This window comes from Rhea americana, unplaced genomic scaffold (genome assembly GCF_003343005.1).
Source record: "Rhea americana isolate MKP2758 unplaced genomic scaffold, rheAme1 scaffold_88, whole genome shotgun sequence".
Taxonomy (NCBI): Eukaryota; Metazoa; Chordata; class Aves; order Rheiformes; family Rheidae; genus Rhea; species Rhea americana.
This window is the reverse complement of record NW_028187066.1, coordinates 2012151-2026633: the sequence shown is the minus strand read 5'-3', so window position 1 is coordinate 2026633 and position 14483 is coordinate 2012151. Positions and strand designations below refer to the sequence as shown.

The 14483-nt window shown below is 38.0% G+C and overlaps 1 protein-coding gene across 2 annotated transcripts in view; it reads right to left on the bottom strand.

The window, feature by feature from the left end:
- Positions 1-14483, bottom strand: part of SRGAP1 (SLIT-ROBO Rho GTPase activating protein 1) — a 152899-nt gene that overhangs the window by 55820 nt on the left and 82596 nt on the right. For both annotated transcript variants that reach the window (XM_085323847.1, XM_085323848.1), the window contains exon 4: positions 9667-9729. In XM_085323847.1, coding sequence (XP_085179973.1) covers positions 9667-9729 — 63 coding nt within the window. The remainder of the gene's footprint in view (positions 1-9666; positions 9730-14483) is intronic.

The following is a 14483-nucleotide window of genomic DNA, read 5'->3' as shown; positions in this document are numbered from 1 at the left end:
ACCAGATGTGCACGCAAAGTGCTGTGCAACAGAAAGGAAGAAGCTTTTAGAGAGCTGCAATTTTGCATAACATATCTGTGTATGTTATTATGTAACACAGACACTCTTGATATTAAAAATAAAACAGGCAACTCTTCACTGACTTCCCAAGGTAAGGTAAAAAAGTTAAGGGCGCCACACCAGAGAGAGTGGCCTTATTTTTATTTTTGCAAACATTTTTATAGCTCTCTGCTGAAATACCACACTGCGTGGAACAGGGATGAGTGTTGCTGTTCTTGTGATTATTTTATAGCACAGTACTCCAAGCAAATCCAAGCAAAATGAGGACTGTACTGCTCTGGCACTGCTTACACCCACAAGAAACAGCCAGTGCCCCAAACAGCCTCAAGGACTCAACGGTTGAGGCAAAAATGTGGAGGTGAAACAAGCTGTGCAGGGAACAGAATATGGGTCTGCAGACGTGGGATCTATACTAGTTTTGGTTTAACCAAATTGCACGTTTAGCTTCCTATATCCTGCACTATTATCCAAAGCRTTTTTAAAGTTGTACCCAGGGAATCCTACTTATATAGCCATGAGGAAATTATTACTTAGAAGAAATGCACTTTTTAAAGAAATGATTTACAAACTAAACCTGAAAAAGCACCAAAAGTGATATGGCTGTATTAAAGATGATGGGAAAGGGAAATYAAAACCAGGAGTTGTGCCCTTCTCTTTTGGCCTTCTTACTAATTTCTTTAAGCGCTTTTCTGCAGAAGTCTGCAGTTGTTTGGYGGCTGTTTTGCTCACCTCTCATTTGTTTCTCTTGCTCCTCCGCCCCCCCCCCCCTTTTTCCTTTTTTGGTCCAAATTCAGCTCCACCGCAAGAACTGAGACTTTTTAGGTGGTRGGACATGACTAACCCATCTGTCTTCCCAGCTCGGAACTTACACTGTTTTTCTGCCTGCAGAGTTTTTCTGCATATAGGCAGTATCATGGGAATTCTCTAACACACCTCAGAGCATCTAACAGAAGTGATGAAGCCATGACTTGCTTTATGTGACAAAGGCAGTAACCACAGAAGTTTTTGAAGTATTTTTTTGTGAGTGTGTATCCGTACTAGTTGATACTTGGTGGGAATAGTCCATGTTGTAACTTTTGTATCTATACTACCTGATACTTGGTGAAAATGGACCCTGTTGTAACCTTTTGGTGTCTAGAACAATATTGCTGTGTTAAGTGGGATACAAATAAGTAACAAAGTCTTGGAAATCTGTGAGAAAGAACAGCGGTTGGTCACATATGGATTCTGTGGCTTCCAGCCACAGAGTAACGGTGAGAAGCAGTCAACATGAAGGTCAGAAGTTGAAGAACAATGAAATAGCGACCCCCGAAGTCAATGTGGCCCCCAAAATAAGTCTGCACGTGTGCGCAGTATCATAGCCGGTTATGCAGCCAGGGCAGAGTTGGGCTAGACTCTCTGCACTTGTTGGCCCCATGTGCCGGGACTCCCACCTACCGCAAGTAATCATAAATACCGGAATTTTTCCGAAGGAGAGTGAGACTGCTACACAACAGAGGACCACGTTGCCTCCTCGGGGACGCCTGAGAAGATTGTGCCTGCTGACTCTCTCTCTCTCATCATGCAGACGATCGGGACAAGCATTGGAGTGGTCCTKCTTGAGATCACCATCGGGTTGGTCTGTTTGTAAGCATTTACTAATACACTGCTTGTTACTGAAGAGTGTTTGTGTGTGTGTGTGCGTGAGAGAGAGTGAGTTTGTGCTGGCTTGCCAACCCAGATGTTTGGCCCCTGGGGATCTAACTGCATCAGAGTGCTAGGCATAAACGTCTTTCTGCAGTGGGTGTGACATTTCAGCCTGCCTCACCCTTGAGTAAAGGAGCACAAGCACATCACTACCACCTCTATCAACACTACCAACCTCACATCACCGAAGAGYGCTTCTTCTTCCCTCTGCCTGCTTACAGTACACACTATCAAATTCAGTGTCTCAGTACCCACTGACTCTCACAAACTCAACTTTTGTGAGAGAACGACATAGTAAGGTTCCCTATGAAGAACTGAGAAGTCCACTTGAAATTCATGTTCCCACAATAAACTCCACATAAGTTCTTGCTCCAAATGAGTCTTAAAATATTATAAAAATTGTAAAAGAAGCCCTTCTTCTGGCTGTGTACTCAGGGCTGGACAACAGGCAGCTTGTCCTGCCTTGGCCTCACTGGTTTAGAAATTAATACTGTCTACACACAGAGCAGTCATCAGTCTATGCATCTGATTCCTGTCCAGTTTGTTATGTTGATAGCTCTTCTCATCTCATRCACTAATGACATCATTATTTTGCAAGCCTTTGGGCTTCACAGCTCTGCTCTTTTTCATAGTTTATCAATGTTTTTTAAGAGCTGATACAGCAGCAGCTAAACTTCACTCGAGAAGGCAGCAGACATATCCAGAAAATAAATGGGAACAATTGAGGGAGTTAGCTTCCAAGTGTTTCTGTGCATGTTTTACCAATAAATTAGCCTAGAATTTGCATTCTAAGTTGCATATATGACTCTTTTCCTTAATGTTATGCCACCTTTTGTCCCAGGGGTTCTTAGAAGACTGTTAAATACTGCAAAAGACAGTGACAGGCCTTGCCTAATTCTCGTAAATAGACTTGAATGAATCATTCTGAGATTCACAGATTTCAGGTCTGTGAATATGTAATAGATTCACAGAACTATTATTCAAACTACAAATAATTGGATGGAATAAGCAATACCCCTTCTCAAATTTCTGCCAAATTGTTGAACTGATAGACTATTCTGTGAAAGTATCCATCACTGAGCTGGCTTTAATTAGTCCCCAAAGTGGYTATTGATCAACCATCAAGTATTCACTGAAAAGAGAGAGCAAGGTCGTAATTTTGCAGATGGTGAACTGTCAACATGACAAATATGCTGCACTTGTCTGTGGAGAACAGGCATCGTTAAAGGTGTACTAGTCCTTTCCTAAAATTAAACAATGAGTTTATCTCCTACTAATTTAGCAAGTTTATTACTGCAGCTCCAATGATGTAGAATATAGATTTCTGTCAGACAACTAAATGAGACAACAAGCAATTGAAAAAGATTATGATACCCAAATTACATACCCTCCCACTTGCAGGTGATGGACTGTGCATCTAGGACTGTGCATACAAATTGCCCACATTGTGTGCAGAAAACTCAGCATCATTCATAAGAGCTCAACAAGTAAGCTAAGGGCAGACTACAGCACACACACATCATGGGGAAGGGCACACTAAAGACAGCCCTTAGATAGTTATTTTATTTAAACCCACAATAGTTAACTGGGCAATTCCATTAACCAGACAGCAATTAGTGCTGCCCTTTTGTGGAGGAAAAGAGAAGGAGCATTCCTGAAACATGGCTCTGCTTTTCCTTTTCAGAGCTATAACACAAACTTCTGTTTTAGAGAACTTCTTAATCCAAAGCACTAAAMTTGACTACTACAAAGTTAAAATATATTGGAATTATCCTGTGCTGGCCACAGGAGCAAGCTTTATTTTTATAATAAAATTAAATAATTAATAGATTCTTCACAGTGTTTCTCAGGAAGTAGACATTTAATGGAACAGTAGTTCATCTCTGCTGCAATTATTGTGTTTGAATTTTTGCAGAATTGTCTCAGAACTGTAAGTAGTGAGTTTTCACCAGAAAATACAGTTGCATGGGGTTCAATAGATCAGGCTATTTGGTGCTTTTCCCAAAAAATAAGTAAAATCTTACGCCAATTTCACTACCTCACTGGCTTCTAGCAGTTAAGTAGGCTCAGCATTATATATTTTCATAAGTCTCTTCACATCCAAACCAGCCTCTGATGTGGTTCCAGGAATTGTCACTGATATATTATTACCAATACAGAATTTCTGATCTCATCATCTCTCAGACCTCTGGTGTGCTGCAGTAAATTAGGCTAAACTTTTCTAGTATTCAGACTCTGTGTTACTTCAGCAAAGAAAGAAGAAAATTTGGCAGCAAGTTCTTTGAAAAATTAAACTGCCAAGATTTTTAATGAATAAGATAAGGCAATGGAAAATGCAAGTGGCACAGCTGCCCTGGTCTTATTTAATATTAAATTGTTTGCTTTGGACTGTTCCTACTTTTTCATTTTTCAGTAAGCCTTAGATTTATATTGCTTGTGAAAAGTGTGATACGACGCACTGTAGTTTGGAAAGCCAAATGGGAAACATGAAAACRTATTTTTATGATGCTTGAAAAATTCCTGCTCCTTGACATACACAGTGGCTTTTTTCATGGTCAACTTCTGCAAAACGGAGAAAAAGCTCCAAATCCTTAATAGGTTAACAGGTCTGTCACTTATACCAGTCTTCAGTTGCCTTAGATTGGCTTTGATAGTCAAATTGCAGGTATCTGCAGTCCTGCATGATAGGTGAAATAGCAGAATCTWCTGAAGAGGCAACCAGCAGTTATTCCTTTAACTTGAAGGCTCAGGGATTATTATAAGGCTGCCTTGAACTCCTCTCCSCAAAGTAGGGGCTAGAGACTTTGGATGAGATGCACAGAGGTAGGTACTTTTCAGGTATTTAAGTGTCACTAAATATTGCAGCTGATTCACATTAGTGTTCTTCACCTACTGAACCCTTCACAGTCCTTTCTCACTCCTGAGCAGAYCAGTGGGCTGGAGCTCTCCCAGGTTAGGCAGCTAGAGAAGTCTACTCAGAACAGACTGCATTTGTGATCAGCCAGTTCTTTTCCACTGTCACCTCTAGAAGTGGCTAGTCTATTTTTATTTCATTGTGATTTAAAATTTAAAGCTTAAAACCACCTTATGATCAGTCTGGGAATAAGAGGGAATTTGCAAGGCTGAGCAAAAAGAGGTCATCTCAGGTCTTTGCAAGAAAAAAAAGTTTTATATCAAAAAACACTCTGATTTCTCTGCTTAAAAGGTATTTTTTGGGGAAATATCCATCTATTTGATTCTTCCAAATTAGAAATTAGAAACACTTCAAGATGCTCCATTGATATCTATCTCATCTAATATGAAGGGGGATTCCTAAATTTCCCAACTCACAAAAAATACCCACCCAAACCTCCAGCCATTTTTGCTTTGAATATTTTTCTATTATTATTACTTTTTTTGGAGGGGAGGGATTGCCAGGAAATAACCTCCCTTCTGTGACCCCACACAAATAATCCAGCTTCCCTTCCCCCTATCCCTGCTCACTCCAAATATAAGCCTAGCTCTAGTTCCAACAGTTCATATCCTTATGTAAAACATCGGACTAATTACTAGCCTACATTGACTGAAAGAGTAATGGGTAGAGGAGTAAGAGATGAATGCAGCAGCTGGGATGCTGTAAACCTGAAAGTACTGATTGGCTGGTACAGCCAGGGAGAAGCCATGCATAATTAAAATCCTTGCCACTTAAAATTTACTGAACTTGCAAAGATACAGACTGAAGCTTAGCTATTTAATTATTTTTAGCATAATGTTTTGAATCATAATGTAAGAACCAGTACATAAAATACCGAGAACTGAAAATATAGAATCTAAAGTAGCAATTTCACTAATCATCTAACATGTAGAAAATGTAAGAATATTTAATATAATGTGTGAAAAACCTTCCTCTATAGAAAAAGGATGGAAAATGAAAAATGCAAGTTTCCCTTACAAAATTTGGAACAGATCATCCAGCAAAATAAGCCTTCCTCACTCTCAGGTTCTTAGAACATCTTCTGCAGCCTTGGTTCATCCGCTTCTATTTTTATTTTTACATCAATCCTGTATATGATGTATAATTTTAATTAGGATAGCACAAGCCAAAGTCAACACAAGCTAAGGTACTTCCCAAGGAATAAATGAAAACCTATGGCACAAAKCTCCTATTTTTATGATAATTTCTAGTAAAGAAACAGGAAAAGGAAGGAATTACATGAACTATAAGTAAGTAGAAACATTTCTAAGTAGACTGCATTTTTGAAGAATAGTAGGAATTTAATACTCTGGAGTGTCTGACCTTTTCTTGGATATTTCATTGCAGTTCGGAGCTTTTCCACGCTGAACAAGCTGCCAAATTACTTTGTACTCATTCTCTCTCAAAAGACAGAGGTTCAAACTTTCATAAGCTTAAAAACACCCTTGAGCAGAAAAGTTTTTTAAATGCCTACCTCTATAATGCATTTTCAGTGAAAGGTGGTAAGTCTCTTCGATTCTTTAGTGCTTTCTTTTTCTTTCTTTCTTTCTTTCTTTTTTTTTTCCTAGAAGAGTTTCTTTGTTGCAAGATCTATGGCACTGTCTATTGACCTTCAAAACTAATGAACACGCCTCCCTATAAACATGTTAAAAGGAATTTTCTAAGGGAGAAGTGCTAAACTAATTTTCAGTGATGAGTTTCAAAATCATGGCACCTTATATGACACAGAAGATAAGGACACGTGATGCAGCATTATCACCAGAACAAACTCAGCAGGAGTCAGTAGGCAAGTAATATTTTAAGTCTTGTCAGATAACTACTTTACGGCAAGCGCTTACACATAGACTTAACTAGACATTGCAGCTAACAACATGATGTTCGGTTGAAAGACTGTGGAGCTGCATTACTACTGTGTGTGCCAGCACACATAGCATATGTAGGTCTAAGGGACTCACTTCTTACCTGACAGGTTCAAGGAGTAGCAAATAAAACATGCAATTTCTTTACATTGATTCCAAAAAGACAGTTTCTCATTATTTTTGCATGTAATGATTTCAGTCTCTCATTCTCTTCAATCTATGTGTAAACACAACTGTCTGTTTGTTTGCATTCTGGAAGGTCACCTTAATTTTATAGGCCTTTCTTGAAAGCTAAGCAATGATGTCACAAGGAGTAAACAGATTATTAAACTCTTCTTCATCCACACACAGTTCATTAAAAACCCTGACAATTTTTCCCTCACTTAGAGGATTCAAATGTATCTAAACTCCAGTGAGGTTTACATCTTAACATTTATACTACATGATAGGTACAATTCCTTTAAAAAATACAGAATGGTGTAATAGAGACTTATCAAAATGAGTATATCATTCACTGATTCAGTAACTTTCTTTTGGACACAAGGACTTACCTTACAACAGTAAGATTGAAATTAATTTTACTAGTTTTATTTTTTCCATAGCTCATGGGGCAAACAGAAAAAAAGACTTCTCCTTTTTGTAAATGATTAAAATTGAGAAATTAAAAATGTAGATACTAGTTGCAGCAAAGCCATTATGGTCTTATTCTATAAAGACCATATTCTATAAATGTTACAGAGAATTAAAAGCCTAGGCACAGGAGTTACCCATCTGTCTAGATATCTTTCTATCTCTATGTAAACAAGCATTTATATTACACAGATATGCTGATTATCATTTTAAAGACGCAACCAGTGGAACAGATGATTATTTGTACCATTCTGACACTTTATTAAGTGTGGCATGCATCTAGCTAAATGTGGATGTCTACAGCTGACCAAGTGCTTTGCAATCAATGAAGAGRTGGACAGCAGAGTTTATGGTGCATTTAGTTTCATCTGAAGCAGATGCTTCCATCTGGTCAGATGAAGAGTTCTGAGCTCCACATATTAGATCTCCAGGGATGAGAACAAATGGCAAGCTAAGACACGTATACCTACACTGCAGATGCCTAAAAATGACATGAAATCTTACATCAGTAACTAAATTCAAATTGTGTACCCTGTACTTTATAAACTTCAAAGATCTCATTTTACAAAAATCCTAGAAGTTTAAATGCTGGGATAGGGGTTAGTGTTTACTGGAAGCCATAACATGGAAGTTAACATCTCAGTTAACTTCTGGAGTCATCAGTGGGAAGAGGTAACACTAATGTGAAAAAAAAAAAAACTGAAAATACTAAAGCCCAGTCCTGCAAATTTTTACTGGTGGTTCAGTAAAGTATTTCAGCACATGCTTTAACATTTTCCTATCCTGGGAATACAGAAACTAATCCTGTGCCTTGCCAGGCACTGGAGTTATGTAACTATTTAATTGGAATAAGATTGTATCTTCAGAGCTTACTCATCATTGGAGCCCTGTTTGTGCAATGGCTTCTACAGGCTCAGACCCCCCGCAGCCGTGTGAATTGTCTGAGGCTGTCTCTGCTTTGCAGAAGCTGATCCCAGCTGATATCCCTGATATTTAACTGATTGCCAGCCTGAGCCAACAGGGTTTTGCAGMACCACGCTGTACAATATCAGCAGTYAGTTCAGAAAAAGGCCCCAAACACAAGTTCTGAAAAAAATATTTAGGTAGGTTTTGGGAWTATTCATCCATAACCACACAGGGCAAGCAGACAGGTCTAAGCTTCTTTAGATCTCTAAAAGTTCAAATACTCTCCAACCCATTTACTGATGGTGAACGATTTTTCCTAGATCAAAAGAAAAACAGACAAGATGCGCAAAGATAATATTTGACAGAGCTCAGGCTAAGGAGCTAGTCTCTGATATTTGTCTGAACTTTCTCAAAAACCACAGAACTGTTTTTTGATATAAATACTGTGTGGTTTTTTCTGTTCTCCCAAATCCTGAAAAGAGGTTATGGAAGGGAGCAGTCTAGAGATTGTTGGGTAGGGTACTGGAAAGTGCAGATGTTAGAAATCTTCAGGACAGGAAAGACAATTTAAACAGCAATGTAATCAGCAATTTAATCAACAGACTTTCACAGGAAGTGAATGTCACCAGTTCCTCCTCATTCTATAGCTACATAAAAAAAAAATCTTGCTTTGTACTTTCTCAGAAAATGTTGTTTGAGCTTCTCTTCAAAAAGAGATTTTGGGGAATGGATTTTAGGTAGACAAGACTCATCCTTGTAGTAACAAGTTGTGTTAAGTTACAAAAAGGAAAAGAAGTTCAGATCTACTCTTTCTCTTAGAATTTCCAGTAAGCTACCAGCAGCTTGCCAGAATGCTCCAAGTGTTTTTTCTTGATCTCTTTGTGCTGTTTGGAAGCCCTACACAATCCTCTGTCTTTCTTTTCTTCTCCTTTCCATATTTATTTATCCCAGTCAATGAGAGGGGAGTGCACATATTTAACATATAGACATTACAGTGTTTTTTTTTACTGCATATAGTCCAATCAATATAGTCAAACCAAGCAGATGGCAGCATGGGTGAAAACAAGGCACAAAGGGGATGAGCTTTGCTCTGGCAAGGAAWCTTTTAGAATCACAGAATCATAGAATCAGTAAGGTTGGAAGGAACCTCTGGAGATCCTCTAGTCCAACCTCCCTGCTCAGCAKGGTCACCTAGAGCATGTTAGACAGGGTTGCGTCCAGGCGGGCCTTGAATATCTCCAGAGAAGGAGACTCCACAACCTCTCTGGGCAACCTGCGCCAGTGCTCTGTCACTCTCACAGTGAAGAAATCCCCCCTCACGTTTTAATCAACTGGCTTAGCATATGCTGGGGGAAAAATAGGGTGGAAAGTTAATGAGCAATCCTGAAAGCATCAGCATTTATGTTTTGAACAAATGAGTAGTCTTTCTAAATAAAATAGTCTGGACTTGCATAAAAAGAGAAAAATTAGTATCTGCAGTGGTGGCAACTTGCTAGATAGAAGGATACTTAAAGCTTACAGGAAAGGTTTGGCATGAAATTTGTGTAAGAGAAGCTAAGTAACTGTACTTACTGTGTAAAGCTCGTTAAGAACTTTCATCAAGTCCTCATGAAGCTGAAACGCAATCTCTTTGCTCTGTAATTGAAAAGGAATGATTAGAAATAAACATGCAAAAATCACAACATAAAGTTGCTTCTGGATATTCATATTCATTGCTTATATTAGATAGTGAATGCAATGGAGCTCACAAAGACGCCATTCTGTCAGAATTACAGTGCATGAAAAATAAGGATTCAGGGATGCAGAAGTAGATAGATAACAGCTAAACCAAGGACTTTTATAGGAAACCCAGAAGTAATTTAAGAGTGTGATTCATATGAAGCATCATAAAATTAGGTGCCAACAGAAGGGCTGAAATTTAGGATTAATGTTATAAGCCTTTTTAATGGAAGGAATTCTTTACTGTTCTATAACTGCTGTGACACACGCATAAACTAAAGCASTTGGAATGCAATACTCTATAAGGATAACCTACCCAATTTCGTATCGAGAATAGTTTTTGTTTCTGAGCACATGCAACTATCTAAATATTTATGCAAGAAATAATTGTGGCTCCTCTTTGAAAAAGATAGCCAACTGCAAAACAATCCACAGAGCAGGCTGCTGCTGGAAAAGCTCTGTTTAGCTTTTCTGCACTGTAGCTTTACTTTCATTCTGACCCAGAAAAAAGAAACGCTTGGCAGTGGTTATTAAAGAAAGCAAGTATGTCAAAATAGGAGTATTTAACTGGAGTCTCATTCAAACATATTCCTTTGTTAGTGGTCCATAGCAGTCCAATCAGATGAAAATTTATGGCAACTGTGCAAAGTGTTCAAGGCATTTGCACCACATTCTTTGGAAAATAACTACAGAACAGATCTAGAGGACTTGGCAAACAGTCTGGAGATAATTCTTCTTGTCACTGTAACATCTAACCATGATGAACATGTCATTTTTTTTGTTGAACAAATTGATAATTAGCCCAGCTCCTAAAAAACCCAACTTCATAATAGATAATGGCCTTAACTGTGAGAAGTACTTTGTATAGAAGCCGAAGGAAAATCTTCTGKGGCAACCCATCCAAAGTCACTAACACATAGTTGGCCAGCACTAAAACACTTGTAGGAATAATGGTTTCTGAATGAAGATTTCCAGCCAACACCCACATATGAGGAGGAATCACYCAATACTTCCCAACTACTACATCTTCCAGGAGGATGAAAAACACATACAGTAGCTGGAACAGATAACTTTGCATGAGATGTCCCTGTTCCTACTGTCCTACCTGAAACTCAGAGCAGTATTTTAAGGAATATGCTATATCATCTATCACTATTTACTTCAATCCTTATATGCAAGATGATTTTTAATTGAGAAGAAACTGGAAATGTAAGTTAAAAAAGTCAGTGAGATTCTTTTATTTCCAAGGGCATCAACTTCAGCAGCTAAGGCACAGTAAGACAGATGCTCTGAAGCTGAGTTATATCTGTCTACTACAAAACTTTCTCCATCCTTTATACTTTAAAGTTAGGTATTTTTGAAGAGGTATGCTCCAATAGAAGTATCTAAAAACAAGGCTTATTACTTCAATTTCTTTGCAAATATCAGACTATCTTCATCTAATATTGCAAACAGATTGCAATTACAGACAGAAATTCATAGGCATGAAAGTGTATGAAGTACTTGTAAAGAAGTAGGATGGGAAAGAGACCACCTGTTTTTTCCCGGGTAGCTTCTTTGATAGTGCTGAACATGAGCACTCTATTTTTTAAATTACTTTTGCAGAAAGAGAGACAAATTACACAAATAAGATGGTAAACATTACAACTGGAAGATGAAAACATGCATGCACATGAAAAAAAAATGTGGAGATTAACTCCAAATGCAAGCAACATATTCCTTTCAAGCAGCAGTCATTACCATCTCAAAGTTGATAACAATTCAAGCCCTAAATACAGTAATTGTAAGTTTAAAGCAGCACGACTTAACCTGGCAGTGCAAAAACTTGTTTCAGGAGAGGAGATAGGAAGGTCCAGTCAAATTTTCTTTGTACCCTCTGCAAGCTCTGTTGTAAGCAAAGCCCACAGCAGTTCTTTGAAAAACTCATCTTCCTTTTCCACTCTTTATTTATGCTTAATGCAGATAGATACTGGATGGGTTAAGGACTAGGGTGAAAATTACCCTTTTCTAGGACATTTCTCCTTTTTGCTCCTGTAGAGCTTTGTCCAGCACTGAAACAGTCCAGCTCYAGGGATTTAGTTTTGGCTACCACACATACATGCTCTTTTTCAGGCAACACATCGATCAATAGTAAATTTGAAGGTGAATAGAAGAGATAACAATAGAGGAAAGAGGGTGATGTTTTAATGAAAGGAAAATAGATTCTAAAATAGGAAATAAAAAGGGAGAGAGAGAGGTGACCAACAAAAAGAGTAAAAAGCAGGAAGACATAGCCTAGCAAATCCATATGATCTCAGATGAGTAATCTCTCCACCGCTTTACAGGGGGACTCCAAACTGCAGAGAGAATCTTGCAAGGGTGTCTGTAGTGATGTATAATGTGTTCGTTTTTGTCTTCTTCTGATAAAAGATTTTGTAGCAATTCTCTGATAAAAATCAGGAAATTTGGTTAACCTTAGAGAATAACATAAAATGGATTTATTTTCAAGAACCAACACATTTTACATTAGCATTTAAGACCAAGAAACATTGACTCAAGTGGCAAGCAATACGGCTTTTAGTGTGCAATATATACCATGTCTGAGCACTAGACAAGAAATGCACTTAYTTTCAGTGGTTAATGGTTCTCTCCAATTTCTCATTTATGCTACCTACTCCCTGCTGCGGCAGCAGTTCAACACATTTGAATGGTGTGCTTCGCTAGAAGCCTATCCTCAGGGTAGCCAAACAACARTATGTAAGATGCAGCACACATTCTCCTGGAGCTAACTTAATAGCTCTAGTCAGGCCATTAAAACCTTAGAAACAATCACAGAGTTGCTTCTTTATTCACTGTATCCTACAGAAATTATTATYAACCTATTAACTAAAAGAACAAAGACCATAATAAAAATATATAGAGTACATGTAAACTCTTGCTAAAAATACAGTATTTCTTTCTAATCTGGTTCACAGCATTAAGAGACAGTTTGAAAAAAATGTTTTGGTAAAAGTTGCATATTTATTTCCCTAAATTAATGGTAGATCACATCTGTGCMACAGACACCAATACCTAATAACAGCTTTTCAGTAGGTACTCCACTTTCAACACATCAGCAGTCCAACTGATGTTATCAAGATTTATATTTATGGATATAACATCTGAGAAACTTTAAATTTTATTCCATATCAACAGCCTTTCCCTAAAGTTTGTAGGAATTTTTCCATCTATTTTACTTAGAGCATAATAGGGCACCCAAACCTTACTGAATTGTTTTTTTACTGAATTTTTAAGAGTCAGTTAAGTTCTTCCTGGAACTCTTCAATGTCTGCATTTAGCACATACAATGCTACTATCAGTTACATCATTCAGGGAAAATAATCTGTGACTATTTCTTTTAAATGAGTCTGCTGTTGGTCCCTGGGGGAAGTTGTATTTAAGTCCTTTATAAAAGAAGCTTTCATGAGCTGCAGTGACACTGACAATCCACAGTAAAGTTTTGTACCAGATTTTCCAGTTTATACCAACAGTTTGTTATCTTTTTAAAGCTAATGGTTTAAGAAAATGATGCAAAAAATCCCTATACATTCCACTATCTTTAGAACTTTAAAACAGATTTGGCAGGTAGTCATATTCACTGTTAATAGCCAGATTATGAAACTAAAATATTTATTGGGCTTGGCTTCTCCAGCATCTTTTACTGTAAACACTGGAAGATATGTTCATCTTGGCTCATTATGGTTTCTGTCCAAAGAAAATACATTTTTATAAATTATAAATATACAAATCTGCCTAAGGTTTTTGTGGGTATGTGTTTATGTAGTTGATTATTAATGCTGGGGTAACCAGAATCACTGTATGAAATGTTCTGCATAATACTTTTCCCTTCTGCTTGACATTTTTCCTTATTGCTTTATTCTTTAATTGTCCCCAAGAGGCCATCTACTCCATCTGCCTGAAGAGACATGCAAGAATGCAAGGTTTGAACTCTGCTACTTTATGTTTGCAATTTTATGTGTAGCATGAAGGCCAGAACAGCAATCTGTACTGCTTTTATATGGCAGTAACTGAAAAGAAGAGAAACTCAAGTGCCAGTCTGAAAGTATGAGACCTGACATAATATGATTGGACAAATGCCACAAAATCCCTGAACTAGATCCTGTCTTTGTCCTGCATTTAGTATATTTAAAGAGTAGTTGGTTCCTGACCCCTGGAAAAAGAATGACAGAGCTCCCAGGTCTACAAAAATAATGAATATCCAAATGTTAAGTGGACTGGCCTAGACAGGAAAACCATATACCATCAAGTTCGTGAATACAGTATGTCTTGACCCATCAGCACATTTATGTTACAGTGTGTAAGGGTCATTTCAACAAACTTTAATCCAAATGTTAAGACGGATATACACACACACACAYGAAAGGAAGAACCAGAATGAGAAAGGGTATCTCATGAGTCAGGAAGAGTGCACAGTGAGACAAGCACAAGGTACAAAGACCAAGGGGTACAGATGTCCCTCATTGCTAGGCTTCTGTCTAGTCCATTGCTGGATACTATACACATCTTTTCAGAAGGGCTGGAGAGAGGGGTTGCTACAGATTCATGACTTTATGCTTTGTCACACAAAGGAGCTGTGAACAGGAGAGGGAACAAAGCAATACCCTACTGCTGAGCACAGCTAGCAAATAAGG